The sequence below is a fragment of the Psittacula echo genome (genome assembly GCF_963264785.1).
Source record: "Psittacula echo genome assembly, chromosome: 6".
Lineage (NCBI taxonomy): Eukaryota > Metazoa > Chordata > Aves > Psittaciformes > Psittacidae > Psittacula > Psittacula echo.
The window spans coordinates 50,145,771-50,160,904 of NC_137743.1; the positions used below are offsets into that span (position 1 = coordinate 50,145,771).

Sequence of the window (15,134 nt, forward strand, 5' to 3'; positions counted from 1 at the left end):
AGTACTATAAAGTGTATGGGACACAAAGAAATTCTAATTTGGGGTTAGGGTCACCCCTGAGGCCTGTTTCACCCCTCCCCATTATTCTTTACTGAATAATTCTAATTTGGTTTGAAGAAAGGCAATGTAGCAATTTGTTTATCTGGAATTCAGTTGGACAACCTTTCTGCCCTGCATCATATATTTACAGCTTGTGTCCCTACCCGTCTGTCTCCTGCAGACCACTACCAAGTTTTGATTACAGTCCTGCTTTTCTGCAGATTTTTTCCACCCCTGTCTTCCGGACTTCCTAATGCAGCTGATTTGTAAGCCTGGCCAATCCACATCAGCTGTTACTTTTGATATCCTGCTGGTCTCGAAAGCAAATATAAAAGTCTTACACAAATTCCTATTCATACTTCAGAACATTTGGGTTTTTTTAAAGAATCTTTATGACCCCCCTGGATTATTGGCCCTTTACCTTAGTTCAGTTTACAGTAGGAAATCAGGAAATTGAATGGATTCGCTTTTTAATCATGTGAAGGTTTTGTTCTTAACATCTGGAAGTTTTGGGAAGAGCCTTGTAAATATTGAAACCATACAGCAGATGTGCCAGCTATGTCAGCATCTGCATATCATACAAAAGGAGCAAACAAACAAAAGTTTTGACATCAAGACTCATGTCCCTCTTGATACTAGTCTGTTACTGCATCTTCTACCTGAAGCTGTTCTCTCTCAGCAGCTTATGGTACAGAGGAAAAGGATTTTGGAGCACCAGAGGAGACCTACCAGAACTGTTTAGACCTGCAGGAAACTGTATGTTTTGATCCACGTGAATTGGAAGGAGTTTTGCTGTGGAGTTTTGAAACAGGCTGAAATCTGATTTTGGTCCTGGGAGGAGACTCCACTTCCTGTCACTGTTCCATTAAGGACAGTAACACTTCACGTGTGCAGCTTCTCAGCATTTCATAGCATAAACTTTGGCTATTAATGGTTATTCTTGTTAATAGTCATTATTCCTTTGCTAATAAAAAGAATTTTATGTTAAAATCTACCACTCACCATTTACAAATATAATTGCTTACCCTTCTATTTTTAAATGGAAAATTATGCATTGGAATGACACCGGCAAACACAATTTTTCTTTAATGTCATTTTTCGCTACTTTGTGTCATCTTCAAGCACAAGTACTGGCATGATTTCCTCTAGAGTGCTAGTAGCCTAAAGAAAGTTATGCACTTGGTATTCTCACTCATTCCCTATCAGTGGAAGCCCTTAGTAGCCTACACTGACTGTCACTCATGGTACCAGCACTTAATCTGCCAGCCATCAGTATTTTTTACAAATGAGACTTTGAGGAGGTTTTAAAGACTGAGATCCCAGAAATAATAAGCATTTTTGATTCTCCTTTTTCTACACTCTTCCTTTCTGCATGTGAGGGTAATTACTCCTGTCTATGGACAGTAGAGCTAACAGTAACAGAGGGAAGCTTTTAAATTCTAATAAACCACTACTAATAACTATCTGTGTACTCTTTTAATCCAAATTGCTCAGTAGCACCTACTTATTTCTCCATGATGTTCATAGACCTTTAACAATTCCTGCTTTTGATAACCAATAGTTAACATGTAAGTATAAGTTTCAAAAGAATCTTCATGTTCTTTTTAGTTTAGCTGGGATTGGGAGGACTTTTCTAATAATGTTTTAAAGACTAGTGGTTAACTTTTTGCTGATTTTCTTGTTTTGTGACCATTTTCATTGACATGTTTCCTTTTACCTACAGTTTCCTGGTTAGTTTTATGGTTGATGCACGTGGGGGTTCAATGAGGGGCAGTCGCCATCACGGAATGAGAATAATTATCCCACCACGCAAATGTACAGCGCCAACCCGCATCACTTGCCGCTTGGTAAAGAGGCATAAACTGGCCAGCCCACCACCGATGGTTGAAGGAGAAGGATTAGCAAGTAGACTTGTAGAAATGGGGCCAGCAGGGGCACAATTTTTAGGGTGAGTTGTTCTATGAATTTCATTGTTTACACTCATATTGCATCTTTCATTTCCTTTACCATATGGACTTAAGTAGTTAAGTGTTGGCTTTACTTCATTTGAGCATGTAAGATAGGCTTCTTAACTTGAAATATTAAAAAATGCCAACCTGACATTCCTTCCAGAAAGTACCCTTGTATTTTAAGGGGAGCTTTGTCTCTATGATGACTGCAGAATGGAGATGAAGGTAAGAAAAGCCAGGTCCTGCCCCCATCTACTCATGCAACCTGCCTTGGAAATCAGGAGTCACACACCTAAAACTGGGAACAGGTTTTGACCCTCTTGCTTGTAGAGTATCGGAGAAACATCACAAAAAAGTGTGCTAAGGTCACACACAAGGAGCCAAATGTGAAGCTGTGTTCTCTGTGCTGTGGCTCGTGCATGGCTCGTGCCAGAGTTGCTGGGACCTGCCTGTCTCCATCCCGTGGAGCAAAGCCACCTAGAGCAATGGTGGAGCACTTACTGTAGAGCATCAAGTAGTACACATGCCAGCTTAAAATAGGGGAAACAATCCACTATGATGTGGTGCTTTTTTTCTTAATTATAAATTTTGTTCGTTACCATGAGTGGCACCCTGGTGTAAACTGCTGGTTCTGTCGGGAATGACAGCTTGTTCCTAATTTCCCCTTCTCGTTTCTCTTCCTGCTGCATGGATGTTATTCAGTAAACTGCATCTTCCTAAAACTCCTCCCCCTCTAAATGAGGGAGAGAGCATGGTTAGCCGAATCCTGCAGCTTGGTCCACAAGGAACAAAATTTATTGGGTAGGATATGTACGGAAAAGATACAGAATGTCTACAGTTTTTCTTTCGTTTCCAATTTTTTGTTATTCCCATTTTATTTTTCTTTAAGTTTTCTAAAGCTTTCAGTTGATTTATGTCACTGAAAGAAAATCATAGTGGCTTGATTTAATATAGCTCTGCTACTACCTTGTGCTTTTAGGCATGTAAAATTCACTGCCAGCATTCTGCTTTCATAACTTCTGTGCTGTTGTAATCTTTTAAATTTAAAGTGTTTCAACTGCATCAAATACATTTTAATACACAGTGAAAGTCTTTTAATTTCAACCCTGTGGTAGAGAAGGTATTTACAGGCCTTGAGTCAGTCTGGTTTAGGAAGAACATTTGTAAAATGCGATTCTATCAAGTCTGTTATTTATGAAAGATTGTTTAGAAAAACTGTTATTGAGCGAATTCAACAAGGTTGGAGAAATACTAACCTTTTCAACCTGCAAGAGGCATCTTGTTAAAATAAATCTATAAAGCCAAGTATACTGCCCAGAGGAACTGCAGTGAGTAGTCTAAAAATGTAAGAATGTTTACGTATTTTTTTTGCTGTTACTTTCAAACCATATTGTGAAATTTATTGCATTAGGTTTTAAAACTATTGGTGAGTGTTTGGCGTTCCAAACCTGTTCAATACCTTCTCACTTGAGTATTCTTGTTAAATGTCATGCACAAAATTGTGTGGTTTCTGAATATTTACAAAGACAGTATCTGAAATATTAGCCTGCAAAGATTGTACTATAGTGTTAGTTTTCAGTTTGTACTCTTTTGGAACCAGAGAGTAAATATCTAAAACAATGTATTTAAATTTTTGGTATTTACTTACTGTGCACATTCCTTTCTTGTTAAAGGACTTGTGATTATAGCCTGGATGTTATTAAAAGCATCTAAAATACGTTTTTTTTTCTATTTTCATGGAAAAAAATACCATCTTACTCTTCCCCCTTGGTATTGAATGCGAAAACTGGACTTGCAACTAGTTTATATTTTCCCTCATGATGGCTGTTGTGATTTCCGTGGTCAAGTAATTGATTGGTTAATGCACCCAACACCTTGCAGGTATCTAGTACCATAGAAGTGCTGCATAATTCTCCCATCATGTGATGCTACTTCTGAGTTATTACAGTGCAGTGAAATCCTTTACAACCTCTGTAGGAAAATAATGATACTGTCTATTTAAATGTCTTAAAGCTGCATAATTGTTCACTTACTGTGTGATTTCAGTCGGTTTGTCTTAGCATACTTTAAAATGCATATCCTGCCTGTGAAGTGTTTGGCAAAAGTGTCTGTTTTGTTAAGGAATGGCACATGAAGTGAATGGTGGTTTCTGTCGGTTGTTCACAATAACTGTTCAGTAATGCACTTGCAGTCCTCTGTTGAAGGTACATTGTCTGGTGATGTAGGTGTATTATTAACCACGTTCTCATTCCCTTTCCTTTCCCCAAAAATGTTTGACAGTAACTAATATAAATGTGGTTTTGTTGTTGCTTAACTTGGAGAAGCCCATTCTGAAAGGATCTAAACATTCACCAGTGGTGTTTACAGTGCAGTTACAGATGTTGCAGCTGTGATTTTGGGCATGAGAACCAGAAAATGAAGCTAATGAGAAACAACCTCTTGTGTTTCACAGGAGCTGCATCAACAGAGAGCCAGGGAGAGCTTTGAAAAGTTTGCGACTTAGTTTGAAGTTTAAAACCTACATGCATGCGCAGTTCCTGCTGCAGTCAATAGCTATTGCATGCGTTTGGATAGCTGGACTGGCTTTGCCCCTTCCAATCCCTTGAGCCAAATCTGAATTTTGGCTATGCTATTGCCAATTAAAAGTCAGCAGTCCTGTGTGTGCTAGAGGCAGGTTGGATCACCTACATCCTGGGATAAATGACCAAGGAGAACACTCCTTAGCAAATGTTATAACTATTTTTCCACGTAGGCAGATGTTTCAGGTTTTCATATTAAAAATGAGCTATATATGTTAATAGTTTCAAGTTATCTGTTAATTATAGCTTAAACGATAGAAGATTGTGCAGCTTTGGCAATTTTACAAAACATTTTTATCATAACAGTGCTAACTATTTAAAATGACTGTAGTTTTCTTAAGGACTTAATGCTCATAGGAAATTAAGGGCAGTGAGGAGATATAGGATTAAAAATAATATGATTCCTTTTTCTCTAGCCCTGTCATAGTGGAAATCCCGCATTTTGGGTCAATGCGAGGGAAGGAAAGAGAACTAATCGTACTTCGAAGTGAAAATGGTGAAACATGGAAGGAGCACCAGTATGACAGCAAGCATGAAGACCTAACTGAAATACTCAATGGCATGGATGAAGGTAAACATTTTCCCAAAGCTTTAGCAAGCCTTACCTTTGTGCAGGCTTACTAACATGAGCAGACCAAAGCAGCCTAAAGTAAAGCAGGGCAGGGGATATTTGACTTTAGGAAATACCGTGTGCATTACATATTAAACTAACAGAAATTGTGTAAAGAGAAATTGGTCAGCAGTGGCCTGGAGACATCCTGAAGTGAATGGTAAGTTTTGGTCCGAAGTCTTGCCAAGTTTAAGTGAATTTGCACAGTTGCTTTACAGCATGAAGTTGAGTACAGCATCCCAGCTGGAGGTAAGCATGTTTTTGCTGCTCAGGAAGGGCCATGTGTAGGTCATTCCAAAACAACGATGAAATGTAAATATCAGTTAAGTTAGACTTTCCCACAGATACAGGCCTCAGCCCATAAGCCATTCCTCTTTAAAATGGTATTGTTAGAGGTTGCCTTCCACAAATATGCAACCTGTCTTCCAAATGCCCATCTGTGAAGTCTGGCTTCCTTGTTTTGCTTGGACGTTGCTGTTTATGTAAAAATCCCTTAAGATGAGAGGACTTGGGTTTACATAATTCATCAGAAGATGCGGTGACAGGTCTTTATGGGCAGACACTTTATGGGTAAAGCCAGGTTAGGGCTGCAGTGATCCGCTGGCACCACTGCTTTCTTTTCCTAGCAAGTATTTTTCAATACTTGTTCTGATAAGCCATTGCTTGAGCAATTTGCATCCAAGTGTGAATAAAAATAGCTTGTGGTTTGAATTTTGCTTTTCTGTAAGGGCTTATCGGTAGAATTTTCTATAGATAACCTCCTACGAAAATCACAGTGTGGTGGCATACAAGCAGGAGGAAAGTTCTTTAGCAGCAAAAAGTTGACTAGCAGCAAAAGCATTTGGAGCAAATGATGAGGCTGCAGATGGAAGCTATGAGAGGTATCTGTGAACAGGATCTGCCTTTGATCTTGGCCTCTCCTTCCTTGAAGAGAAGCAAAAGGCACACTTTGAAAACATGGAGAGTTAGCGGTGTTGTGAGGGGCTTCCTGGATGTCTGAGATTTAGCATTTTTACTGATTTCCTGGTCATCTGGGAATGAGAACAGCAGGATGGGCCTGTGTAGTATTTTCACTTCAAAATACTTGAATTGCATGTGACCTTGTAAAAATGGAGAGCAACAGCAAAGATCTGCTTGTTATATGATGATCTATTGTAGCTATGTATTTTTAAATAAATATAAAAAACCCAATCAAGGAGGAGGGCAGAAACACGCAAATGTTGGCTCAATGAGTTTGGAAAAATACAATAGAGGTCATCACAGAAAGGTACCTGAAAGCAGTGGAACGGGCAAAAGAGTGAGTATGGCCCAGGATAGTATTGCTTGGGAAAGAACTGCTTCAGGATTGAAGACAGTAGTTGAAGCCTTTCTGGAAGGAAAATATCACCAGGAACCCCTCCTTCTCTGTGCACTAGCATGAGATAGAATGTTATGATTTGGCATTTGGGTGAAGTAGTCAGAACTGATCAGCAGTTTGCTTATTTGCTACATATGATTTCCAAACTGATCATAGTTCAATTTTGGGGTAGGGAATCTGGGCACAAAACCACTGTTCTAAAGTGTTCTAAACTTGGCGTCACTTATGATAGAGGTCTCCGGAGGTGCCATATGAATAAATTCACATTTTACAGAGAACTCAATAAATAGAAGCACTTTGAGAGAGGTGGGCATGAAGCCCTCAGTGCTTACAGCCTAAAATAATAAGCTTCACGATTTGGAGCCAGAATACAACTTTTTGATCTGTTGAGGATTTCAGGTGGTTCTTCCTTTCTGGGGAACTGCTGTTAGTGTATATATGAACAATCAGTGAATCACAGAAAGTATGATGGACACTGGCCTGTTTTCTTAGACTGAAAATATTTGGCACCTTAAAAGCCAAGCCACAGAAATGCCTTTTACCAATCCAGACAATCATTAATGAGAGGGAAAGGAGAAAAAATATTGCAGACACACCCAGAGCATTGTATTGATTATTTGTTCAGTTCATTTTGGCTTAATCCTTCTCTTCTAGTTAGGAAAATAAAACAAAAAATCCTCTGCATTCAAATAGTACAAGGGTCTTGACAAAATTCTGCTCCAGTTAAATGACTCCTTTTCTATGTAAAAGGTCTTCCAAGCAATGATCAATGACATAAAAATACAAATTTGTAGAATTAAGAGCAGGTTGTTTTTATTTTCATCTGAACTCGCACTGGTTTGTTACAAAATTCCAGTGAGATTTGGCTCTGAAGGAGTCTCTTGCATCACAGAAGCCGTAACTTTGGAAATGTTTTTTTTCCAGGTATGAACTCTGGAGACAGAATCAATCTTTATTTAAATAAAAAGCAGCCACATAGTAATTTCCAGCAGTTTAGTTTGTCTTTGCAAGAAAATTCATCTGCCCAGTCATCTCTAAATGCCATAACATGCTGCAGAAGTGCCTGTTTTTCCGTTGTAAGGGGCTGGTCCATTTTGTGATAGACCTGCTGTGATAATTCTTTCCAATCTGTGCAGTGAAGGAGGCCAATCAGACTTTTATTGCCAGTTCTGTAATATGCTAGATTTTTTAAGATGCAGTTTGCTGCTTGGCTTTGTTTTTCTTTTCTTGCTCTTCCGCTTAGCGAATGGGGAGGCGACATCTTTGCTCTTCGTCCTGCACGGGGACTACTGAAAACCTGTGTGTTCTTCTGGAAGCAGCACCATCTGGTGGAAAAACTCATCTCAGACTCGATCCAGAGCAGAAGGCAACACTTTAGGGCACTAAATGCAGGATTAAATAAGAGCAGAACTTTGCTTTTATTATCATGAAAGAACAATGAACCATGATGTGAAAAGACAGTTTTTCTGTGCTTTTATTATAAGGAGGGTGCTGTGCTTAGGCAAATATAGAGCTGAGGGAATACAGGGGACTTGGCAATTTTAGGAAGAGGAGGAGCTTGGTTCCAAACACAAAGGTAGCAATTCACAGCTTCAGCCCATATTTCATTTATTTAAACTTGACTCAATTAAAAAAAAAAAAAAAAAAACAAAAAACAAACAAACAACAAACTATTGTTTTTATTTATTTTTTTTTTAAAGAAGAAGCTCTTGTTATTGGTGAATTGGTTACATTTTCAGACAGGCTTCTTTTAGATATAACTTGTGTTTGCTTTTTATGTTCCAGCCCGCTTTACAGGTATCTTCAGACAAATTGTGGCAAAAATGCACACTCTGGAGTAGTTAACCTTTTGAGAAGCATTCGCAAACTAGTGAGTGAACCAGGAAATGCAAATATTTATGGCTGCAATATGCTCACAGCTGCACAATGTGGTTTCAGATGGGAAACAGGAATTTTTGCATAACTACTTCTTTGAATCTACAGATCAGACCAGAGTGTGACCTTGCTTATGCTTGAAGTTTAAAATACCACTATAAATCACTCTGCAATGATTTTGCCACATTTCCAAGAAAATTTTTAAAACATATTGTTGTTAAACTTTATGCTGTGAATGGCAAGGTAAGCAACTGCACAAAAATAGCCAAAAAAGCACATAAAGGGACATTTTGTTATTTGAAGATGAGACCTCCTCATGGTCCTGGGAGTATCTAGTTATGTATGTGAACTACTGAAGCTAGGAGAGTGGTTTTAGTTACTGACATTTTTAAGACAAATCTCACTGCCCTCAGCTTCTCCTTGCTCCTTCCCATGTGCTCTTTCTGCCTCCATCTATGTCCTGTACTTTTCTCTATCTGCACGCTGCCTCCTAGGTACCCCACTTCTTGTGCAACGATTTCTTAATGGGCACATCTGTGTATGGGGGAAACTGGTATCCTATGCTCATCCCACCTTTCAGCCTGTGTACAATGACTTCTCTTACGCTATTTCCAGCCAGAGGATACTTGTTCTGTGTCATCTTACCTGAAAAAAGAAAGATATTAGACACGGGATGAATTTGTTCTACAACTGCCTCTCACCTGACAAAACTGGTGTGATTGCTTTCCTTGACCTGAGCCACCCTATGTGAGGTCCCTCACTGACCTTGGAGGACATGGCTGCGTTTCTCTTCTCCTGTCCAGGAACCTTAATGTAACACTCATATAACAACATGGACTAGAGAGTGAGAAGGGTTGATATTCCTTCCTTTCCTTCTCTGCATCTCATCTCTCCTCCATTACTTCCACCAGCCACCTCAGGATAAGTGTACCTTACACTTGGGTGACAGCGGAAGACACATATGCACAAAGTATTTACAATACCTTTCTTTTGACTTACTAAAACTTAATGGCCTCAAGTGTTCTTTGGGCTGTTAGCACAAATCTGGGAGACAGTGACATCGGGAGACTCTTCCCAATCCTGCCACTAACCTTTCTAATTTACCTCTCCCTGCTTTGCTATCCTATTCTGTAAGGTGACCTGTACAGCATGCTTTTCTGTGGTTAAAAATCCCTCATGCAAAATCCAACCAATGAAACAAAAAATCCTTCAAGGTTTTTAATTAAAACACATGTGTAGGAATGAAGTGTCAGCAGCTGCGGAAAAAAGTAGTGATGATAGCTGTTTCTGTAAAATGCATGAGGTGTGTTCGGGAAACACGACCTCTCCCAGAACTAGTTTTCCCAGTTCCATTAGCTCTGTCATGCTAACGCTGTGTTTCTCAGTGCAGTCAGATAGGTGCTTTGGTTGCTCATCATCTTTTTTGGTGGTTTTTTTTTTCTTTTAGAGGGCAGCTTCACACAGAAGCTCACATGTATATTATCCAAACATAACCTCACTCTGTACAGTCCAGCTCCTCTCCACGCCACTCTGATCTTCACATCTTCCTCCTCAAAAGGAGAACACCTGCCAGGCTCAGAGGATTTTGAAATGTTCTTACATAAAACACTAATTTTCTACTTCAAGAGGATTTTAATTATCCTTCATCTCTGTGAGCATTTTACAGTGGGTTGAGTCTCTAGCAACCAACAGGAAAACACATAGGATTTACCAGTCAAGATTATACCTGCCTGGTAGTTTTAGTATCCAGTTTGTCTCCTGCGCAAGCCATTGCTTCCAGAGGCTGCAGGCAGAATACCTAATTCGTTAGAGAACTTCAGATATCAGTCTCTGAGTCAAAGTAAATGGAAGCTGACATTATGATAAGAAATTATGCTCTTTTGGTAGGTACATAGTATCTTGAGCAACACTGTGCAATTAATCCAAATTACCTGCTGAGAGTTTTAAAATGGAAAACTGACATTTTACCAAATTTATATTCTAATTATTTTGGAGCTGTAATTGAGCTTACGTGTTCAGAGGAGGAAAATGTTTCAGTCACATGAAGTAAATAATTTTACAAGTGTCTTTTGTCTTGGTACCATTTCTAGTCCTTTTGCTGCATCTGATAGAATTGTCATCTTTCTGGGAACAAACTTTCTTCTTTAGGAACGTGCTACCCTTTTTAAGGAGGAAAGTAAGCGTAGAAACTTGTAGACTGCTGGAATGAAACCCAATTACAACAGCTAAAAAGACAAAGTACAGGAAATTATAGGAGAAATGCATGACAGTTGTGTAATTACCTCCATTTGTGAATAGCGTTTATATCTCAGGGGTTTCACTAGTACATATATACACACACAGAGAGTTATATTTGGACATATCACAGTTTTCCTCAGTGCGTATATGTGTCATCTACTTATTAATCAGTTAACATGGATAGATACTCCATGCACCTTTCTGAGCCCTGGTGACCCTACGAGCTGGAAATGTGACTGAGAACACTAATTGTTGATGACCTGTTTCTGTTCCAGTTGTGTCTGAGGAGAATTAGGTTCTTCTATAAACTGGGGAGCATAATACAGTTATTTGGGGGCACCTGAAAGCCTGATGTGGGAAGGGATCCTTGCTATGGTTTCATTGGTAGTTCTGGCAGACAGAGCTTTGTCACATCCGCCGTTTACTGTAGAGCTCAGTGACTGGGAAGGATTATATGGATGCCAGTCTGGGAGATAACTTTGTCAAGTGCCTTAGCTGGGCAAACTCTGGATTGCACACTTGGAGTGAAGTTAGATAGTTCAAGAACTGACTGTGCTTTCCTATGGTTTTCTGTACGTTGGAGCTCTCTGTCACACCCTATTGCTTAGGTGTCCTGGCAGATAAGTGTGTCCAGTGCTGTTGTTCCTTATCATCAGGACTTACGCAAAAGTTCACAGAGCAAAGAAAAGCTTCATAATTAATAGCAGTGAATATTTTTTTTCTCCTGTAGTAAATAAAAAATGACTTCTCAAGCATTTTAGGCATTTTCAAAACCTCATACTCATAGATGTGTGTGCTATGAACCTCGGCAGGTAATACCTGAATGTTTTGACTGTCTTCTCCCACCAGAGCTGGACAGTGTTGAGGAGCTAGAGAAGAAGCGTATCTGCAGGATCGTCACAAAGGATTTCCCTCAGTACTTTGCGGTGGTTTCACGAATCAAACAGGAGAGTAACCAGATCGGCCCAGAGGGTGGAGTGCTGAGCAGCACTACGGTGCCGCGTGTCCAGGCATCCTTCCCCGAGGGTGCTCTAACCAAAAGAATCCGCGTGGGGCTCCAGGTAAAGATGCTTTTGTGTTTGTATCAGCAGTATCTACAAGTGCATCACTGGTTTTAATACATGAGGCTTGCATTAAGGAGCCTGCTGTTCCTTGGTTATGGGTTGCAAGATGGACAGTATTCACACTTGAGATCTGGTGTGTGTCTGCCTGGGCACGCTTTCTGGCTCTCAGTGCCCCCCTGGTGCAGGTGATGCACAGTCTTCCTCCCTGTGGTAAAATTCCAGCTCCTCTTTTTATCATTACCTTGAGTATGGCTTAGCATCTGAAGAATGGAGAGAAAAGCAAAGTCACGCACCACCGCCTCGGTGATATTGTCTGCCATCTTCCTGTTGGCCACAGCTGTCAGTAGCTATGAGCTGCACAACTGCTGTGCAGTCCCAGTCTCCTGCAGCAAAGTAGCAGCTTGTAATTATTGTCACTGCGCTGCCCTTTGCCATAGGAATATGTTCGGTAAGGGTTTCATGCAGCTGTTTGCCAGCTGTTACCAAGTCCAAGACCTCCCATATACATTTGTTATAGCTTAGGACATTCACCACTTGTGTTTCTAGTGATGGGTGAAATCCGGGAAAAGCAAATAGCTTGAACTCTCCTTAAACAAACTGGACAGAAAGTGGAGAAATACTCCGTATGAGGTATCTTTTTCTTGGAGTTCTGTTAATTATCACTTAAAATTATTTAATAACCTGACAGTTCTGAGGGGTTCATGAAATAGAGATGCTGGTTTGGATTCCAGTGCTTGGAATTCACATTGGAACATTTCTGTTAGTAATATTTCACATCTAAAGATTATTTTCTTGAGAAAATGGAAGTTTTCTGCTATTGTTATGGTTATATAGCTGGCTTTACAGAGATCTGTAGCTTGAAGGAAGCTAATGTCTGCATAGGCAGTGTTGTCACTGCTGAGATGGCATTGTATCTATGTAACTTATGCATATCAATACTTTGCACAGTTCCAACAATGCAGCAAATCACAGGTCAGCCTGATTGAAACAGACTTGAAAGTTTGGATTAAAAAAAAAGGGAGTGGGCAGGGAGGGCAAATGGATACAAAACCCTGTGTCCCATAAAATGTCCGTCACTTTTGAGTTCAGATCTTACATTACAAAAGCTACAAAAATTCTATAGCATATTTTCATATATTGGCTGTTTTTCCTTTCTTCTTGCATAAAGTTAGGAAACCTTTTAAGGCACAGAATGGAGGTAGAAGGTCTGACATTGCTTCTAACTCTGTATCTTAATTAATTCTGTATTAATTTGAGCCAAACAAGTATTTATTTCCTAATAACCAATACTGAAATAGTATTGGAAGCACTGAATACAAAGGTAAGTTGGAGTACACAGTTTTCCTTGGGAGCATGGATTTGTATTTGGCAGACAATTAAGAATTGTACAGCATCTCCAAGATAGTGTCTAGTCCTCACTTCTCAAGTGCAAAATAGGCCTCTCTTTGCATTTTGAAATTGTATTTAATATCACCCACCACTGTAAATTGAAAACAACCCAAATATGCTATGAAAAACTCACCAAATACTGCAGGCAACCTTCTGAGTTATAGTTTTACTCTACAAGTTAGCTATTAGGAAATCGTGAATGTTGAGAAAAATACAAAGCATAAACTGTACTCATAATCATCCTCAAGAACTATAGAAGAAGGCTGCCTTTAAAAAAAAAAAAATCTACAGAAAATAAAAAGAAAATTGAATTATCTTTTGGGAAACAGTTCTCTGCAATTTGTAGCCCTAGTTTAAATACTTTTCCTATGTTGACAGGCTCAACCAGTTCCAGAGGAGATTGTCAAAAAAATCCTTGGAAACAAAGCAACTTTCAGTCCCATTGTCACTGTGGAGCCAAGAAGAAGAAAATTTCATAAGCCAATAACCATGACAATTCCTGTGCCACCTCCATCAGGAGAAGGTGTAACCAATGGGTACAAAGGAGACATGACGCCCAGCCTTCGACTCTTATGTAGCATTACAGGTTAGAGAAAATCCTACTCTTTGCGAAAGTTTCCGTGACAGCAGTGCCACTGTGCTCACTCTCATAACCGTACAACTCATGCTTTCCAGTAAGGGAACAGTGGTGTGCTTGATGCAGTAGAGTTCAGATTGGTTCTCCTGAGCAAAGCCAGCTGAGGTAATTTGAAAGGCTCTCACTGATGCCCTGGGCTTTGAATCTGCTCTCATGCCATTGTAAAAGAACTCTGCCAACAGATGTTAAATGCTGTTTTATATTTAGCCCATATAAAGAATTTCAGCCTTGGCTATTAAACATGGTTGCCAGTAAAAGTAGTTGGCAGAAATAATTCTGTCCTAGCTGATATCAGGTGTGTGTGTGTGTGTTTGCTATTGACTTGTAGGTGTGTACTTCACTTACATCACCATTGTTTTCTGGTGCGTGACATATGATGTAATATATAACATGTAGGTCAGCTGTTGGAGAACATTATTATCTAGGTTCCTTTTTTATGAGTGAAACAAAATAACTTAAGATAGGGATGTTCTTATGTAGTCTGTATGTGCTTGGTGTCTGAAATAAAATCTCCATGGTTTATGTTTATGTAGGAGGTACTTCACCTGCACAGTGGGAGGATATAACAGGCACCACTCCGCTGACATTTGCAAATGACTGTGCCTCATTCACCACCAATGTTTCAGCCAGGTATGCTACCAGAGCTTGCCAAATGCACCTAGGGAGTAGTTTCCTGTGATTCTTTGGTGCTTCTTTGTCTCTATATATCAGCATCCCATACATCTAGGGTTGCGCATGAAGCTTTGTCCTCGCCTTTTCTGCTGCTATGATGTCTCCTGGCAATCACACATACTTTGTCTCTAAAGGCTGTGGTGCCACACGAGTTTGTTTTTCTGCAAACAGCAAAAGAAAGGGAAAGCTGAAAATACTCATTCAATTTAAAAAAAATGGGGTGGATTCGTAAAAATGTATTTGTTTAAAAAGTTAAAGATGTTCCGTTTCTGCTGTGGGATTTTTAGTTGAAAATTATGTAAAATTACTCTCATAAAAATATCACTTGCCAAAAAATCATGGTTTGAAATGAATTTTGATGGATTTAGTGGACTTACATCCTGATGAAAGGCATTCAACAGGATCTGTACAACTCACAAGTCCTAGTGCAGAAAATTCATGATTTGCCAGGTAAAGCGTTTATCATTCAGTACATAACATTTACACCTAAAAAAAGCTTTATAAAGAGAGAGAATTGCTGAAAGAACCAACTAAATCAGAGCTGAAATATTGTGAAAAAGACTCATGCAAACTACAGATTAAAATATTTATAACTTGTATCAAAATTGTCATCCAACTTAATCGTAAGATGAGAAAATAACAGTATAACATAGGATATATGTCTTTGAGCTACTTCACTATGGGCATGTTCAGTTTTAACCTGTATGGGAGATGTGATTTTGCTG

The 15,134-nt window shown here is 39.3% G+C and overlaps 1 protein-coding gene across 2 annotated transcripts in view; it reads left to right on the top strand.

Annotated features, from left to right (window-relative positions):
* ANK3 (ankyrin 3) overlaps window positions 1-15,134 on the top strand; it is a gene marked incomplete at both ends in the record, with an annotated part of 206,550 nt that overhangs the window by 152,470 nt on the left and 38,946 nt on the right. For both annotated transcript variants that reach the window (XM_080621696.1, XM_080621697.1), the window contains 5 exons: window positions 1,763-1,987; window positions 4,984-5,138; window positions 11,497-11,708; window positions 13,479-13,686; window positions 14,271-14,367. In XM_080621696.1, coding sequence (XP_080477822.1) covers window positions 1,763-1,987; window positions 4,984-5,138; window positions 11,497-11,708; window positions 13,479-13,686; window positions 14,271-14,367 — 897 coding nt within the window. The remainder of the gene's footprint in view (window positions 1-1,762; window positions 1,988-4,983; window positions 5,139-11,496; window positions 11,709-13,478; window positions 13,687-14,270; window positions 14,368-15,134) is intronic.